Below are 17,858 nucleotides of genomic sequence, written 5' to 3' on the forward strand. Positions count from 1 at the left end.
TGGCATGTATTGGCATGATCCCAACTTCTGCTTTGGCTTATGTAAGAGGCTTCGAATGTGGCTTGGATTGGCTTTAATATGGACAGATGTCAATCTCCATTCCTCTGTCCAAATTTTTTTAAGCTTCAAAGTATTATTTAAGAAAATATGTTACATGACATAGAATGCTTGAAATGGTGGCCAGTCAAAATCATTGAGCCTATGGCTAACAAAATGAGCATCCTTTGATTGTTTTCCCCAAGAGATTGCCAATCATATCTGTTCTTATAATCAATCAATGAATAACAATGGAGTTCCAAACAAAACAGTACCACATAGTATATACTTTTTTCCAAAATATCAACCCATCGTGGATGACAGGCCATTGTGCGTTGTTGCATCATATATGCTTAGACTTTTGTGCTTATTTCTATAAAATATTTTGAGGGTTGTTTCAGGGGACGCTGACTCCACTGTGGGATGCCAGGTCATCTGTACCCATATGATCATCCCTAGTGGGAAAAGTAGTAAAAACCCTTGCCTCTCTTCCTGAGATCAGGGGCCACCATCAGTGACACTACCCCTCTATTGTCCAACCAGCACACTTGAGTACTTGTATTGGCTCAGTGTTGCCAAGCGTAATCAAAAACTTTATTTTACTTAATTCTATTTGTGCTCAGGCAGTGTTTTCTCTTCCCTGCTTTTTCTGGAGATAATTTCTGCATCCTCCAAGATGATAGTCAGTGACAGTGTTCATGCACCATACTGGAAGAGCTTTCTTTGTTCTCCCCACCACAAAAAAACACACACACACATAAACACTTTTAAACTATTTTCTAAGCATAAGATATTTGTGAAGTTTTTTGCCTATTAAAAAAAGTCCAAATTGGGAAGGATGATCTGGAAAATGTCCTGGGAGTTATCTTGTGTCAAAGCACAGAAGTCCCAGAAATGGTGCTTTGACCCAGAGAGACCACAAATAGCTTCATTTTTAATTGTGTTGCTTTTCACAGTGAAAATGTGACCTTTCAAGGCAAAGCAAAACCGGAAGTTAACAAAATGCCAGTAGATCACCCCCTCAAGATCTTTTAGACCAGAGATTATAAATATAAATATAAATGGTAGAAGAGGAGGAAACCCATAGCAAGTGAAAAAGATATCACAGGTTCTATCAGAAGAGAGAATAATCTCACTTTAAGAACCAAGTCCCCTGAGGCAGCAAATGGAGGACTGAGGAGGAAGGCAGATCAACAGTCCATGATGAGCCCAATCAACTATTGGGCGCTCCCTGAGCTGTTCTGCAAACAATAAACCATTCATTGGTTATTCCCAGAATTTCCATGACATCCAAACTGGCACATTGACTTTGTTTGGACAAGGCAATGGTCATTGTTGGCTGTCCTGACCTCAGAACTCAGCTTGACTTATTGTGGCTTACTTTGTTCTGTTTTCTTTTTCTTTTTCAAATAGTTCATCTGTGGAGTGTCCTGGGTTTGTTTTATCTGCAGTAGGCTTTACTGTCAACAAAACTTAGATGATCCATCCTATCTTGGGCATGTACACATTCTATACTTATGAACTAACAAATATATATAGGGGACACAAACATGTATGCCAAATATGCACAGATTAAATTCCTTCCAATGAGTCTGTTGCAAGGGAATTGCACTAGCTGAAGAGCTCAGTGGTAGTGCATACATTCTGCATGTAGAAATCCCAGTTTCAATTAATGGTGTCTCTAGATAAGGTAGAAACATTCCTATCTGGAGAGCCAGTGCCAATTCTATCCACATTCATTCATTTCTTTAGCTATGTGTTTGTATTGCACACTTATGCATGGACTGTTTTCTTGATTTCATTATTGTAATTTGTCTCCCTCCCCCACCCTGCTTTCTAGGGGAAACCCTGCCATTTTTATTTATTTGTTTGTTTGTTCGTTTGTATATTAAAACATTTCTATGCCGCCCCATTCGCCAAAGCCTCGGGGTGGCTCACAACATAAAATTAAAATAAAAGAAATAACAATATGAAATAAGTCGCCCTGGCCAGATAAAATAAGCAAATAATATTAACAATTAAAATGACGCTTAAATAAAAAGGTCTTCGCCTGGCGCTGAAAAACAAATAACGACGGCGCCAGGCGGACCTCTCTGGGGAGCACATTCCATAAATTGGGCACCACTGCAGAGAAAGCCCTCCTCTGAGTACCTACCCTCCTAATTTCTTTCACGGAGGGTTCCCGGAGAAGGGCCTCTCCCGCAGATCTCAAGGGGCAGGCGGGCGGGCATATATGGATGTACGCCCATTCTCCTGCCCCTAATTTTACATTTATCTATCTGTCTATCTAGTGGCATGACATTCCTTTCCCAGAAACATCTATATAAATAAATTCAGTCTTCAACATGGCATTAATACATGGGTGGAGTTACCTCTTTGTGATGTAGTTTATATAGACCAGCATCAAAAACAAATAAACAGAATACTTTTGCAAGGGCCTGATCCAACCTAGTCTTGGAAAATATGCAGGGTCTGGCTTAGTTGAAATCTGGATAGATGACTTAAATTTGTGAAGCATCTAGAAAGCTTTGGCTACAGATGGTAGAGAAGTGTATTGTGGTGTGGTGTGGTGTGATGATGATGATGAGTCTTCTGTTTTCTTTAATACTTCCTGATTTACATTTAAAAGACATGATTTATTTGGCATAGTATCACCTTACAAAAGAAGAAACCCAACATGTTTCATAGTGATATATGGAGAAAGATGTCTCTCATATACTGGCCATATGGCTTCCTCATCACAGCAGCTCTCTCTGTGACCTGAACAGGCTGTTGCAAAGAATTTCAGTTTCTTTATTCACAGAAACCCTCTTCTATCACAGTACTTCCAAAAAAGTTTAATATAATAATTAGGTTAGAACAGAACCATTTAGGAAATGCTGGTTGGAATCGACTACAAGATCAGACAAATGCTGTGACCACATAGCTGGGACTCAGCTGTGAATATCCTCCCCACCCTTTGACTGGTACATCTCTGAGAACAACCACAGGAAAAGTGATCCAAGGTAGAGAAAAGAACAGAGAGGAACTGTCAAGGTGGCAGGAGGAAACCATTGCAATCCATTTCTTTCTACCATGCACCAGAGCCTGTGCTCCCCTAAATTCAAAGGTTTTGTGCATTGAATTGCATTCTGCATTGTATTTTTGAATTTATATTTTCATATCATAATGCATGAAACAATGAACTTCACTGATAGGTGGGGCAGGGAGGGCTTTTTTCTTAGAAACAAGAAAAAGAATGCTTGGATGAAGGATAATATCACTGACTGCATATGGAGGCATGAACAATACTTCCCAACCCAATACGTGAATTAAAAGCACAGCTTTTCTTTAGTTTCCGTAGCTTTCTGGTTTTTGCAATGCAGTTCTTCAAATATATGAATAAATGAAAAAAGGACACACATTCTACATCCTTCTGCTTTGTGTTCCATTTTATTCGTTCCGCCCTCATTTCTAGAAACCCAGCAAGTGTCCACATGAAGCAGGGATGACTAGACGGCCTTGCCCAAGGAGTTCCACATGGCCAGTTCACTGCTTGCCTTTGAGGAAAAACTAGCATACTGCAATATGTCTAGATCACTCGTCTAGTTTCAAATAAGCCACAGAATTAAATATAGATATCTGTTCTGTTATGCTTTGTTACATAACATTATGCTGTAGGATATAGATATGGATATTGCATTTAAAAAAGGGTTGGGGTCACTTTGCCCTGCCATTTGGTACTCAGGCTACAACCCTCATGAACTGTAGCATTTCTTGATTTCTAACGAAGTTCATCATATTCCTAAATACCTCTCCCCCACCCAAAACCTATGATTCCACTCTAGTTTCAGAAAGCAGAACACTGCTTGGTAATGGCCTGATGAAAACCAGTATTTCATAGTTATGTAAAATAAATTAGTGCCCATTCTTGCATGCCACAAAACAATATAGGGTCTTTTCCCAGAAATGCAAAACACAGTGTATGAAAAGGTATACAAAATCTTTACTGCAACATGTCTAGAGAAATGCAACTGTTTCCTAGAATACTAGCACAGCTTCTGTCTTTCGTGCAAAACTTTAGTATGATTGTTTTCTGCAGTGAGGTTTGCTTGTTCATGATGGGCTTAACATATGAGCACTTCAGTTTTTTCACTTTTGCTTCTAAAGACAGTTCTGGCTTGATTCTATCTAGGACTGTAGTGCCAAAACAGTGTGGGATCTTTATTCAGATCTAGAAAAAACAATTGAATTAAACTGTACACAAAAAATTTTCTGCAATATGTTTAGAGAAAAGGAAATATTTCCTACATTACATGCACAGGAGAATGTTTTTTCTGCAACACTTGAGGCAAAATGTTGAAAATCAGCTTACAAAATGCCGTTTTGAGTTCTTTGTTCCTCATGCTATAAATCACTGGGTTCATCACCGGTGTCATGATGCAGTACAGTGTGGACACCAAGAGATCTAACACAGATGCAGAAGTGGAAGTAGGCTTCAAATACGCAAAGCTACCACTCACCACGAACAAGGAGATGACAATCAGATGTGACAAGCAAGATGAAAACATCTCCCTTGTGTAGATGGGATTCTTAGAACAGCCCTGAAGATCTGAATATAAGAAAAAGGAATGAGCAGAAAATAAATGAAAGCTAAACAAGCACCAAAGGTCATCACGCCTACTTCAGTAATGTTTTGGTTTGTGCAAGTGATCTTGAGGAGTTGTGGGATTTCACAAAAGAACTGGTTGATTATATTGGAACAGAGCTGTGTGAATGCATTTCCCGTATACAGTGCTGCATAGAATAGGCCACCTAACCAAGCACTGGTTGCCAGTTGAATGCAGGTTCTCTTGTTCACCACAGTTTGATAATGAAGAGGATGGCAGATGGCAACGTAGAGAATCTTTTAGAAAATCCTGTTTGGATTTATTTTTGCTTAGTCTGGAGGAGCTACTGTTTGGCTCCATAACCCTAAATGCTTTTACTTAGTACCCTTCAATGAAGCAGCCAAGTCAATCCATCTGGAGAGGACAATGTTCACATCATTTATTTTGGAAAATGAATCAATTAAAGAATCCAAATACATATATGAAGAACAATGTGAGTCCTTCAGAGCATCTGCAGATGCTTAAGAAATGTACTGCATTCACACAGCAATCCTATGGCTAGAAACAAGAAATGGAATGCCTAGTATGGCTGAAGGATTATGTCACTGACTGCATATGGAGGCATCAACTTGACACTTCCCAAACCAAGACATGAATGGGAGACACATCTGCTCTTCAGTTTCCCTGGCTCTCTGGATTTTGCAATGCAGTTCACCAAGTGTGTGTACATGAGAGAGAATGAGAGTAAATGATATAAAATCTGCATTCTTCTCCCTTTGTGTTGCATTTTTTTCCATTTGCCCTTGTTCTCTGAAATCCAGCAAGTGACCACACAAGGCAGGGATGGCTGGACTGGGAATGTCTTGCCCAGGGCATTCCACATGGCCAATTCACTGCTCGCCTTTTGAGGAACAACTAACATTCTGCTTTTACTTACCATGCATGGACTCATTATTTTGGATGCAGAGTGCTGTGATTTTTTATTTGTTAATATTGTTGATACTAATGTTGCTGGAAAATTTGCACTGTATGCTACTTAGCGTCATCAGTGATGGAAAGGCAGGATATACTTCGTTTGAAAGCAAACAAGGAAATTTCATGTACACACAGACTCTCATGGATACTGCAAAAACAAACACTGCATGAGATCATTTTTCCTTGCAATATGGTACTCAGCATCACACAACTATTTAAGAGGGTCAGCCTACAGTCACCATGCATTTGAGCATCTGGCAAACGCTTTTAAATTTCACCATTTTTCTCACCACCACTGCCCCCGGTGACTTGATACTAGTTTCAGTGAGAAGAAGACTGCATGATAATGGCCTGAAGAAAAGTAGTGCAGCATAGATATTGATAATCATTGAAGGTCTATTCATACAGGACAGAGTTCATGGAAGAATATAGGATCTTTTCCATTATATACAAAAAACAATTGAATGAAAAGGTACACACAAAGTTTCCTGTGAAAGTTCTAAGCAAATGAAATAGTTCCCAGTCATACATGCACAGGATAGTGTTCTTGAAGCAAAAATTTAGGCAAAATGCTGACAATCAATTTACAAAATGCCATTTTGAGTTCTTTGCTCCTCATGCTATAAATCACTGGGTTCATCACCGGTGGCACTAAACAGTACAGTACAGATGCCAAGAGATCAAAAGTTGACGGTGAGGTGGAGGCTGGTTTCACATAGGCAACAGTACCACTCACCAGAAACAAGGAGATGACAATAAGATGTGGCAAGCAAGTTGAAAAGGCTTTCTGCCTCCCTTGTGTAGATGGAATTCTTAGAACAGCCCTGAAGATCTTAATATAAGAAAAAATGATGAGTGAAAAATAAATGAAAGCTAAAAAAGAGCTAAAAGTCATCACTCCTACTTCAAGGAAATATAGGTCTGAGCAAGAGATCTTGAGGAGATGTGGGATTTCACAGAAGAACTGGTTGATTATATTGGAACAGAACTCCACTGTGAAAGCATTCCCAGTATGCACTATTGAGTAGAAAAGACCACCAATCCAAGCACTGGTTGCCAGTTGGATGCAGGTTCTGTTGTTCATCACACTCTCATAATGGAGAGGACTGCAGATTGCAATGTAGCGATCATATGCCATGACACCAAGGAGGAAGAAGTGGGACATCATGAAGAAAACTAGGAAGAAAACTTGGCAGACACATCCAGAGTATGAGATGGCTTGGGTGTCCATCAAGGAGTTGGCCACAGACTTGGGGACTGTGACAGATATGGAGCCAAAGTCTTGGAATGAGAGGTTGGCCAGGAAGAAGTACATGGGCGTGTGGAGCTGATGGTTGTAAATTATTACTGTAATGATGAGAAAGTTCTCTGTTAGGGCTACGAAATACAGTATGAGAAAAACCATGATGTGAAGCATCTTCAGCTCGTGAATGTCAGGGAATCCATTCAGCAAGAATTCACTCACTCTTGATTGGTTTGACATCATGCTCTGAATTCTTTAGTGTTTGAGAAAAGAAAGCAGTCTCTGCTTACTCTTTCTCATGCAAGTTTCCTCATGAGGGATGGGCAGGCAGTCTCAGATAAGCTTTCTCTCACTAATGATCGTGCAGGAAAAAAGAAGCTGTAGGGAATTTAACCATGTCTCTTTTTTACATGTCCTTGGAGTGCTCAAGCCTTGGGAATTTATTACCACTTCACAAGATTAAATCAAATGTCTGTGTGACAGTGATGGTGTGTATTTGTCATGATAAAAGGCAGCGTCCTTGAAATGCAATGGCAGCCTCCACTCCAATTAGAGAAAAGTTTGAAAGTTATCACATTTTGTCATACTGTACAACATAGTATGGGTGGCTGCCCCTCCAAATTCTTCAGTCTATGAATAATAAAATAAACTTTCTTTGATTTGTTTTTCCCCCAAGGAATCTCTCATTAACTGCAGTAGGAATACTTTCCTTTTAACAATAGAGTTAAAATAATTGAGCAAAATGAAACAGAACAGCAAAACAATTGTCTGTTTGTTTTTTGCAAAATGACAGCTCAGCATTGATCACAATTTTGCATTTTTTGCAAAAAAGTTTTGTTGTTGTATCTTGCAAATCTTGCTATTGAATATTTTGGGGCCAAAAGACACTCTGACAAACTTGTTCTGGAGAATGGTTAGCCCACAATGGGATGCCAAAGCATCTCAGACCAAGTGGCCAAACTCATTGTGGGTTGCCAAAAGCATGGTGCTACCACTGGGGAAGAGTGGTCACCCTGATATCAGATGTCAAAGCATAGAAGTTGCAGACCTGGGACACTGACCCAAAGAGATTGCACTCTGGGATATTTTTAATTGTGCCCTGCTGTGGAAGTATGAGATTTCAAGGCAAGGGAAATCACGTGTTCACAAAAGATCTGTGGATCACTACTTTACATCAAGATGCTCTAAACCAAAGAATAAAAATTAAAATATCTATGGTAATGGGGGAGGAAACCCATGGCAAGTGAAAAAGATGCCACAGTGGTGATGGGAGGAAGGAATCATGTGGCTTTAATCACCAAGTCCCCTAAGATACCCAATGGAGGACTGAAGAGGAAGGCAGATCAACATCCCATGATTGTTGTTGGCTGTTGTGACATCTCTATCTGCCATGCACTGGACACTTGTACTGCTCTGAATTCAAAGGTTTTGTGCATTTGGATTGCATTCTGCATTACATTTTTTAGTTTGAATTTCGTTGCATAATACATTATGAAATTAACATACCTTCATAAATAAATGTTATGTTATGGGATATGGGTATCGATATTGCATAAAAAACAAGGGTTGGGGTCATTTTGCCCTGCCATATGGTACTCAGGCTACAACCCTCATGAACTGTAACATTCTACAATTTTTTACAAATTTTATCATATTCCTATCTCCCACTGTCCCCACCACCATGATTCCACTCCAGTTTTAGTAAGCAGAAGACTGCATATTAATGGCCTGATGAAAACTGGTATTTCATAATTATATAATAAAAATTAATATCCATTCTTTGGGATCACAAGACAATATAGGATTCTTTCCCTGATATAAAAAGCAAAGTCTATGAAAAAGGAATAAAAAATCTTTATTGCAACATGTCTAGAGAACTCCAACTGTTTCCTAGAATACAAGCACAGCTACTGTCTTTTATGCAGAAATTTAGGCAAAATGTTGACAATCAGCTTACGAAATGCCATTTTTAGTTCTTTGTTCTTCATGCTATAAATCACTGGGCTCATCACCGGTGGCATATTGCTGTACAGTGTGGACAGCAAGAGATCTAACACCGATGGAGAAGTGGAGGTTGGCTTCAAATATGCAAAAGTACCACTCACAACAAACAAGGAGATGACAATAAGATGTGGCAAACAAGCTGAAAAAGCTTTCTGCTTCCCATATGTAGATGGAATTTGTATGACTGTTCTGAAGATATGAATATAAGAAAAGCCAATGAGTGTAAAATAAGCAAAACCTAAACAAGCACCAAATGTAATCACTCCAGAAAATATGGATCTGAACAAGAGATCTTGAGGAGTTGAGGGATTTCACAAAAGAAGTGTTTAATTATATTGGAATAGAACCACACTGTGAATGCATTTCCAGTATATAATATTGCATAGAAAAGATCACCAATCCATGCATTTGCTGCTAGTTGGATGCAGGTTCTCACAGTCTCATAGTGAAGAAGAGTGCAGATGGCAACGTAGTGATAATATGTCATGACACCAAGGAGGAAGAAGTGGGATAGCAGGAAGAGGACAAGGAAGAAATCTTGGAAGACACATCCAAAGTAAGAGATAGCATGGGTGTCCATCAAGGAGTTTACCAAGAACTTGGGAACAGTGACAGATATAGTGTTGGAATGAGAGGTTGGCCAGGAAGAAATACATGGGTGTGTGAAGCTGATGGCTATAGATGATGCCTGTGACAATGGTGAAGTTCTCTGTGAGGGCCACCAAGTACAGTATGAGAAAAATCATGATGTGCAGCATCAGCAGCTCCTGAATGTCAGGGAATCCATTTAGCAGGAATTCATTCACTCTTGATTGGTTTGCTGTCATGCTCTGACTTGTTTGCTGTCTGAGAAATGAAGGCCATCTCAGCTATCTTTTCTCATCCAGCTTTACCTCTTGAGGGATGGGCTGACAGTCTCAGAGAAGCATTCTCTCTCTAACGATTATGCTGGAGAAAAACAAGCTGTGGAGAATTTTTCCATGTCTCATTTCTACATGTCCATGGACTGCACAATTCTCATGAGTGTACTTCAGCTTCACAGAGTTAAGCCAAATGTCTGCGTGAAGGGAATGCTATGTATTGCCCATGTCCCAATCTGCAACTTTGACTTATAGAAGGGGCTTGAAATGTACCATGACATCCACTCCCACTATGGAAAAGTTTGTAAGTCATCTCATTTAGTCGTACTGTATGAAATAGTATGGGTGGTTGCCCCTTCAAATTCTGCAGTCTATTTGAAATGAAATGAAATTTCCTTCATTTATTGCCCCCCATTCCCAAGCTATCTCTCATAATCTGCACTCATAATACATTGCTATAAAGAATAGAGTTTTTTTTAAAGATCAACATGAGACAGAACAGCACCACATTTTGACAGATTTTTACAACGTGACAACTCAAAATTAATTGCACTTTTGCATTTGTGTCAAGAGAATTTTGCTGTTGTTGTGCCATGCAAACCCAGGGAGCCTTTAAGACTATATTTTGAGGACAAAGTCCACTCTAAGAAAGCATGGCTTGTTTCAGAGGATGGTGAGCCCTTGGGATGCCAAGGCATCTGAACCCAGGTGACCAAACCCATTGTGTGTTGCCAAAAGCATAGTGTAGCCCCTTGGGGAAGGCTGTTAAAATTCTCATCTGGATATCTGATGTATAGCACAGAAATTGTAGAACCTGGACATTGTATCCAAAAAGATTGTGAATCTGTGCATTTTAAATTGTGTGCAACTCTGAAAATGTGAGCTTTCATAAGTGGAACTCCAAGCACAGAATATTCTGTCCACCCTGGGGCTGCCACAGTTCTGGGTGTATCCCTGAAGTCGCAGGAGCAACCAGCACTGAGAAGAGCAGGGAGAGGCATTGCCAAGGTGGCAGGATGAAACCTTCCCTTTCTTGTTCTTTCTGCCCTGAACAGGATGCCTGTACGCCTGCAAATTCAAAGGTTTTGTGCATTTGGATTGCATTCTGCATTTTATTTTTGGGATTGTATTGTCATTTCATAATGCATGAAACAGTGAACAAATCATCAATAGGTGAGGGCTTCCAAACTCACTGACTATGACCTGCCTTGCTTTGTCTGGGTGAAATTGAATAGAATTAGATGTGATACTGGAAGGAGTGTCTCTACTCTGTATCAATGGGGATGGGAAGGTTCTTCTTGTTGTGACTGTGTTGCCGTCATGCAAACTATCAAACATATTATGCAAGAATGCCCAAGACGTCTGTTTCCTTGCTCCTTAGAAGATCTGCATGAAGCAACACCAGAGGCGATAGCCTGGTGAGCTGAACTAGATATCCAGTTATGTGGCTACCACTGTACCCCTGCAGGATTTTTGCATATATTTGTGAGGACTGTGTGTATATACTTGCTTTTTCTCTTGTCATGAACCCATCATACAGTAAATAATAAAAACAGTGAATGTACATGTAGGCATGAACCTGACACTTCCCAGCCCAATGCATGAATGAAAAGCATAGTTAAGTTTCTCTTCATCCCTGGATTTTGCAATGCAGTTATTCAAATAAATGACACAAAATCATCTACAGTCTGCAAAATCCTTCTGCCATTGTGTTCCATTGTGCTCCTTTTTCTCTGATTCTTTGAAAACCAACAAGTGACCACAAGAAATGGGTACAGCTAGACTGGGAATGCCTAGCCCAGGAAGAGCCACATGGTCAATTCACTGCTTGCTTTTGGCGGAACAGTTAAAATACTGCTTTTTCTTATAGTGAGTTGCCGAAATTTTCTGTGCTTCTTATTCACATTTTACTTTGTATGGGTTTATAGCTGAATTGTTGACATTGTTTATATTTTTAAGTTGCTTGAAATTTTGGACTGTACCCTGCCTGTAACCATTCATGAAGGAAAGTCAGGCTATATCTAGTCTGAAAGCATGCAAGGAAATAAATAAATGTATATCCCTATATATACATAGATACGGATATTGCATAAAGAAAAACAGGATGGGTTTATTTTGCCTTGCCATATGTTACTTAAGCTCAATACCCTGCAACAATTTGGAAGGGTGAGCCTACAAACCTCATGCATTTGAGCACCTTGCATACGTTCATCACCACTGTATTCCTGTGATTCTACTCCAGTTCTAGCAAGAAAGTTGCCTGTAAAAAGCACTGCTGCATTGTTATTTATAGAAAGGTAATGTCCATTCATACAGGACTGTACTTACAAAACAATTTGTGATCTTTTCCCTAAGGTATAAAAAAGAACTGAATTAAGGTGTATATACAAAAGTTTACAGCAACAGATCTAGACAATTGAAACAGTTTCCTACATTTTAGACAAAATGTTGACAACCAGCTTAAACAATGCCATTTTGAGCTCTTTGTTCCTCATGCTATAAATTACTGGGTTCATCACTGGTGGAACTATGCAGTACAGTATAGACACCAAGAGGTCTAATACCGATGCAGAAGTGGAGGTAGGTTTCAAATAGGCAAAGAAACCACTCACCACAAACAAGGAGATGACAACAAGATGCGGCAAGCATGTTGAAAAGGCTTTCTGTCTCCCTTGTGTAGATGGGATTCTTATCACTGTTCTGAAGATCTGAATGTAAGAAAAAGGAATTAGCACAAACAAAATGAAACCTAAACAAGCACCAAGTACCATCACTCCAACTTCAGGAAAATAGGGCTCTGAGCAAGAGATCTTAAGGAGTTGTGGGATCTCACAAAAGAACTGGTTGACTACACTGGAACAGAACCACACTGAGAATGCATTTCCAGTATAAAGTGTTGCATAAAAAAGGCCACAAATCCATGCACTGGTTGCCAGTTGGATGCAGGTTCTCTTGTTCATCACACTCTCATAATGCAGTGGATTACAGATGGCAACGTAGCGATCATAAGCCATGACACTAAGGAGGAAGAAGTGGGATATCATGAAGAAGACAAGGAAGAAAACTTGGCAAGAGCAACCAGAGTAAGAGATGGCTTGGGTGCCCATCAAGGAGTTGGCCACAGATTTGGGGACTGTGACAGATATAGAGCCAAGGTCTTGGAATGAGAGGTTGGCCAGAAAGAAGTACATGGGCTTATGGAGCTGATGGCTATAGATGATGACTGTGATGATGAGAAAGTTCTCTGTGAAGGCCACCACATACAGTATGAGAAAAACCATGATGTGAAGTATCTTCAGTTCTGGAGTATCTGGGAATATATTCAGCAAGAATTCACTGACTCTTGTTCGGTTTTCCATCATGCTTGTTCTGTGTCTGAGAAAAGAAGGCAGTCTCAGCTACCTCTTTCTCATCCGGTTTACTTGTTAAGTGATAGGAAGATACCCTCAGAAAAGTACTCTCTCTCTCTGCTTTCGAACAATGAGCTGTGGAAAATTTAAGTATTCCTCATTTCTACATGTCCTTGGGGAGCTCAACTCTCGGGAGTCTGTTACAGCTTCACAAGGTGAAGTTGAATGTCTTTGTGAGATGATGGTATTTGCTGGCCATGATCCAAACTGTTTCTTAGCCTTTTGTAAGGGACTTGAAAAACAATGGCAACCTACACATCCATTTTAAAAAATAGTAAAAGTTATCATTCTATATGACATACTGTGGGTGACTGACATTAACTCTAATTAGATTCATTTAATAAATGCTAAGTGATTATTTATCCAGTATACTAGTTGAGAATAAATCCTGTTAAATTTAAGCTTAATTTCTATGCTGCTTCTTTGTTGGATGTACACTGACCAGAGTCTTCCTTGGGACTATTCAGTGAGGTTATATAAAACAAACCAATCAATCAAGAAATGAATAATAAAATGAGCTTTACTTTCTTTCCTCCAAAGAATCCCTTATCATCCAAACTAATAATGCATCAATATTAATAATAGGCCTGGAAGAATGTTGTCTATGGGGTCGTGATGGGTTGGACACGACTTTGCGACTAACACAACATTAATAATACAGTTAAAGCAATAGGAGGAGAGGAGAGGAGACAAAGCAGTGCCACATAACTTTTTTTTCAACAGGGCAGCTCATCGTGAGAGACATTTTTTTTCTATTGTGTCATGCCAGCCCAAAGAGGTTTCTGCAAAAAGCCAGTCTGACAAACCAAGGGTTGCTCGGGAAGATGGTGAACAATGTGATGCCATGCCATGAGAACCAAGTGACCCAGCCTTTTGTGGGCTGCAGGAAGCAGAGTGTGGCCAGTTGGGAAGAGGAATTAAAACCTTCACTTCTCTTGCTGAGGTCCTGGGTCACCATCTGTGGCATCACCTGTGACACACCCCACCAATGCCCAAATAGCACACTAGAGCAACCAACCAATATCTGAGCATGCACAGAGCAGTCTGTTAATCTCAATCCAGAACTGCTTCTAGGAAATCTCCTTATTAGTATTCCTGAGCCTCATCCCATCAGGAAGAGCCTTCTGAAAGTGAGCTTGCCTCCTCTCCATGTGCCAGTCTTCTAACTGGGCTGCCTGCCTCTGCTGAAGCCTCATTAGGAGACCAAGAGCCAGGGCTCACTCCAGCCTGCTGCATGGGCAGTCATCCTTCTCAAGGCAGTCATCCTCCTCACTGCCAGCATAGGGCTCCTCACGGCTCTCTTCCCAATCCAAAATGAGATGTGGGAGGGTGGATGGGGCCACAGTACTGATTCCACTTCTCTGTCCCCACAAGGAACTCTCCTGCTGCAAGCAAACTTTGTGTAGATGGACAAGCAACTACTGTTTTCATCACGAGGGACAGGGCAGTGCCAGGCATAGTGAAGAGAGGAAGAAGGGCACCTGCACCAGGGTCTCGCTGCATGCCAGCATGGGGCAAGGGGGGGTGCTGTGGAGGGTGAGGGGTTGTCCCTCTTCCTTACTCACAATAGGCTGAAGTGATTTGTAGGAATCAAGGAAATATTTCACTGAGCTGGTGGGTTGAAATGTACTTTACAATTCCCAACATATTATTTAATGAGAAACTGAGTTCTATTTCCATACTCAGTGGGATATTGCAGTGAAGTTTGCAGTTTTTTGAATGCATACAAAACCACTATTTTATACGAGACAAGCGTATACACACATGTGCACATAGATATGAAAACTACAACATTCATTTTTTCCCAAGATACTTTCAAAATCTTTATATTAGGATGAATATATTCAATGATCTACACATATTTCCATGGGCACTCTTAAAAATGTCATCATGCAACAAATAAAGCAAAGGACTGTGGTCAGAAAAAATGTAGCATCTTTATCCTAATATAGAAAAAACAAACAATTGAATTACAGTGTACACAAAACTTTTTCTGTTACATGTATGGAGAAATGGAACTATTTCCTACCTTGACTGACAGGAGAAAGTTTTTGTGGCAAAATGTTGACTAACAGCTTACAAAATGCCATTTTGAGTTCATTGCTCCTCATGCTATAAATCACTGGATTCATCACCGGTGGAACTATGCAATACAGTATAGACACCAAAAGATCTAATACTGATGCAGAAGAGAAGTTTGGTTTGAAATAGGCAAAGCAACCACTCACCATGAACAAGGAGATGACAACAAGATGTGGCAAGCATGTTGAAAAGGCTTTCTGCCTCCCTTGTGTTGATGGAATTCTTATCACTTCTCTAAAGATCAGAATATAAGAAAAAGTAATGAGAGCAAGATAAGTGAAGCAAAGACATGCACCAAAGGTCATCACTCCTACTTCAGGAAAGTAGGGCTCCGAGCAAGAGATCTTGAGGAGTTGTGGGATTTCACAAAAGAACTGGTTCACTACATTGGAACAGAACCACACTGAAAATGCATTTCCAGTATACAGTAATGCATAAAAAAGGCCACATATCCATGCACTGGTTGCCAGTTGGATGCAGGTTCTCTTGTTCATCACAGTCTTATAGTGAAGAGGATTGCAGATAGCAACATAGCGATCATATGCCATAACACCGAGGAGGAAGAAGTGAGATAGCATGAAGAAGACAAGGAAGAAAACTTGACAGACACATCCAGAGTAAGAAATGGCTTGGGAGTCCATCAAGGAGTTGACTACAGACTTGGGGACTGTGACAGATATGGAGCCGAAGTCTTGGAATGAGAGGTTGGCCAGGAAGTAGTACATGGGCGTATGGAGTTGATGACTATAAATGATCACTGCAGTGATGAGAAAGTTCTCAGTGAGGGCCACCAAGTACAGGATGAGAAAAAGCATGATGTGAAGCATCTTCACCTCTGGAGTTTCAGGGACTCCATTCAGCAAGAATTCGCTCACCCTTGATTGGTTTGCCATCATGGTCTGATTCGTTTGGAGTCTGAGAAAAGAAGGCAGTCTCAGCTACCTCTTTGCCATGCAGGTCACTGGTTGAGGGATGGGAAGATATCCCCAGAAAAACATTCTTTCTCTAATGGTGGTGGTTGAGTTAAATGAGCTGTGGAAAATTTATCCATGTCTCATTTCCACATGTCCTCCGGGTATTCTATTCTCAGCAGTCTATTACATCTTATGTCAGTTGTCTGCATGAAGGTGACGGTTTATATAGGCAATGCTCTCAAGCTTTTCTGAGGCTTAGGTAATGGACATGTAATGGTTTGGGTTTCAACTATGTATTTATTTATACCGATTACAATTTCCATTCCCCTGTCAAATTACGTACTTAGGATTCATCATATTTACTCTCTGTCTTGCACACACACATTTATATATGTTGCTGCCATTCAAAATTAGCAACTTTAAACCTCTGAGATAACTAATGAAATTCATTTTCTTCATGTCCCTCTGCAAAATATAAATGTCATCTGAACTAATAATAGATAAATATATAACCACAGGTTTTCTTTGCCCCTCTGTTCTTCCCCAGGAGATCAGTTTTGTGTCCTCCTTGCCACAACTTCCATGTTGCAATTTCCAAGGTAGTGAGAGGTCCTCCAAAGTGCCTAAGCATCACTTGGCCACCCTTTAAAAAAATTAAGCACAAGAACTCTGCATAGGTATTTTATTAATTTAAAAGTCAGATGGACTTTCACAAGTGCAGAGGGGCATACTTCGAAGAGTCCATAATGGGAAACCTCACTTCCCATTCTGTCTGCTGTCAAGGCATAGTAACTGCCAGCTCTGGAGCTTAGCCCACAGAGGATGCAAATTGGTGTATTTGTCATGTCATTGTCATTGTCTTTTTCCTGTGTGCTATATTAAAAGATGAAAGACAGTGGCTAGTGATTCACTCTGTCACAATGAAATAAAAGTAATAAATAAACAAATCAATACATTGTAAAGAGATGAAAAGTGTTGCAAGTGAAAAGGGACCTGCAGTTGTGACAGGAAGTGGAAAGACGGTAGCTTTAACTGACAGGTCTCCATGAATACCTGCTGCAGGATTGAGGAAGAAGGCGAGGGGACTACCCATTGTTATCTCTATTGAATGTCAGGCCCATTGTGGTTTTTCTGCAGATGAAACAACTGTTTCTTATTCTCTGGAGTACTTTCTGTGATGGGCCTAGTGACCCATTAACTTGGTTCAGAAAACATGACAGCCCATCATGCATGGGTACTATGGTCTGTTGTCATGTCATCAGAAACTGTGCACTCTACTCATGAAGACTTTTTGTTTGTTTTACTGCTTAGTTTTGTTAAATAAGCCACACAGACAACTTGTACTCTGTTCTTGAGTTTGTTTCACCCATGAGGGGCTGTCATACCATCTACAGTGAGATGGTAGATTTCACCATGGGTAATATCCAGTGCTTAAGTGAGGCACAAGTCAAGAGCAGGAAACAGAACAAAACAAAAATTAGAACCCCCCCCCCCCCCCCGCTGCTATTTGCAATCTTGCCTGCACTATCACCAGTGACAGCCTCTTCAGTATTCCAGGGGAACTTCTCAAAAAGAGGAAAGACTGAGGCTGAGAAGCCAATCTTGTGAGTGTCTGATATAGCACAAAGGGGCTCAAGCGTGCCTCCACCATATCCCCAATTTCAGCATCTAACATTTATCATGAAGTTGTACATGATTGAGCATGATTAGGATCCATAGATTCCATATGTAAAGCAAACGAATTG

General features: G+C 40.2%; 3 protein-coding genes across 3 annotated transcripts; all 3 read right to left on the minus strand.

Annotated features, from left to right (window-relative positions):
• Positions 1-6,123: 6,123 nt before the first annotated feature.
• LOC123020150 (olfactory receptor 14A16-like) lies at positions 6,124-7,083 on the minus strand. Its single transcript, XM_044423577.1, has one exon. It carries the CDS (start codon positions 7,081-7,083, stop codon positions 6,124-6,126), a length of 960 nt encoding a protein of 319 aa, XP_044279512.1.
• A 5,053-nt stretch (positions 7,084-12,136) lies between these two features.
• LOC123020151 (olfactory receptor 14A16-like) lies at positions 12,137-13,066 on the minus strand. Its single transcript, XM_044423578.1, has one exon. It carries the CDS (start codon positions 13,064-13,066, stop codon positions 12,137-12,139), a length of 930 nt encoding a protein of 309 aa, XP_044279513.1.
• Positions 13,067-15,135: 2,069 nt separating this feature from the next.
• Positions 15,136-16,092, minus strand: LOC123020152 (olfactory receptor 14A16-like). The gene has a single exon (XM_044423579.1). The coding sequence runs from the start codon at positions 16,090-16,092 to the stop codon at positions 15,136-15,138; it is 957 nt and encodes a 318-aa protein (XP_044279514.1).
• Positions 16,093-17,858: the final 1,766 nt, after the last annotated feature.

Source organism: Varanus komodoensis, unplaced genomic scaffold (assembly GCF_004798865.1).
Source record: "Varanus komodoensis strain SLA01 unplaced genomic scaffold, ASM479886v1 scaffold142, whole genome shotgun sequence".
Lineage (NCBI taxonomy): Eukaryota > Metazoa > Chordata > Lepidosauria > Squamata > Varanidae > Varanus > Varanus komodoensis.

What these genes read in the sequence shown, in the direction of transcription:
- LOC123020150 (XM_044423577.1), bottom strand. Translation starts at nt 7,083, where the DNA reads ATGTCAAACCAATCAAGAGTGAGTGAATTCTTGCTGAATGGATTCCCT.
- LOC123020151 (XM_044423578.1), bottom strand. Translation starts at nt 13,066, where the DNA reads ATGGAAAACCGAACAAGAGTCAGTGAATTCTTGCTGAATATATTCCCA.
- LOC123020152 (XM_044423579.1), bottom strand. Translation starts at nt 16,092, where the DNA reads ATGGCAAACCAATCAAGGGTGAGCGAATTCTTGCTGAATGGAGTCCCT.